The sequence below is a fragment of the Bison bison genome, unplaced genomic scaffold (genome assembly GCF_000754665.1).
Source record: "Bison bison bison isolate TAMUID 2011002044 unplaced genomic scaffold, Bison_UMD1.0 scf7180017864491, whole genome shotgun sequence".
Taxonomy (NCBI): Eukaryota; Metazoa; Chordata; class Mammalia; order Artiodactyla; family Bovidae; genus Bison; species Bison bison.
The window spans coordinates 9,236,220-9,237,362 of NW_011495050.1; the positions used below are offsets into that span (position 1 = coordinate 9,236,220).

The window sequence follows — 1,143 nt, forward strand, 5'->3', positions numbered from 1 at the left end:
CTGTTGTTCCATGTCCAGTTCTAACTGTTGCTTCCTGACCTGCATATAGGTTTCTCAAGAGGCAGGTCAAGTGGTCTGGTATTCCCATCTCTTTCAGAATTTTCCACAGTTTATTGTGATCCACAGTCAAAGGCTTTGGCATAGTCAATAAAGCAGAAATATAACCTAGTTTAGCACATAAATAGTACTTGTTTATAGTAAACATTGATCACTAAATTATGTTATTTGTCTGTTCTGTCTTGTAAATTAACCTGACAGTTGTTTGTTTCTAGCTGAGAAAGTTGTGAGAAACTCATCTGTCTCATAATTTGCTTAGAGAGGTATTCAAATGATCTGTTCCATATAAAAAGAACAACTAGAAACTTTCCTGTCAGTGCAGTGGTATTTTAATAATCTGTTTCTCCTCTCTCTATCCACCTCTTTTTAGGCTGACTGGAAGCTTTGTGCCAGACCTGATAGTAAGCATGAGTAGCCAAATGTGGCTGCACCTTCAAACAGATGAAAGTGTCGGATCTGTTGGCTTCAAGGTTAACTACAAAGGTAATGATAAATTGTTACTGTGGGAAATATGTTACCTTAATAACACCAGAGAATACTTTTAAATTAAAGTTTAATTGCATCTATAAAAGTTTCCCAGCATACAAGCAAGAGTATATTTCAATGTAACACTTTACTTTTTAAATTAATTACAAATGTTGATTTCACTTTTCTTTAAGAAAAATTGTCTTTCCTTACAAATGAGATTATTTTACATACTTCATCTCTCCTTTAAGTCCGCTATACCACTATACAGTGCCTAGGCTTTAGTCACTCTGGACTCCTCAGCTTTCCAAAAATATGCAATGTGATTTTATCAACTTTATACAAATTGCCTGGCAAAAATCTACTAATTACTTAAACACATAGCAAAGGACTTAATTCTTTATTTTTATTTTGTAATGCATCTGTGGGGTATCTCCTCACCGCTGCCCCTTCTGACTTTGAACGTGGAATAGCTCCTCTAGGCTCTCCTGCGCCCGCGCAGCCACCACTCCTTGGAGGTGGGGTTGCTCCTCCCGGCCGCAGCCTCTGGCCTCGGGCGTGGGGTAGGTCCTCTCAGCTTCCGCCCGTGGCCTCCGACGTAGGACGTCGGAGGCCACGGGC

The 1,143-nt window shown here is 39.7% G+C and overlaps 1 protein-coding gene across 1 annotated transcript in view; it reads left to right on the forward strand.

Annotated features, from left to right (window-relative positions):
• The window catches only part of CSMD3 (CUB and Sushi multiple domains 3), a 1,491,512-nt gene that overhangs the window by 838,924 nt on the left and 651,445 nt on the right, over positions 1-1,143 (forward strand). Inside the window, exon 13 of the mRNA XM_010863441.1 lies at positions 428-540. Coding sequence (XP_010861743.1) covers positions 428-540 — 113 coding nt within the window. The remainder of the gene's footprint in view (positions 1-427; positions 541-1,143) is intronic.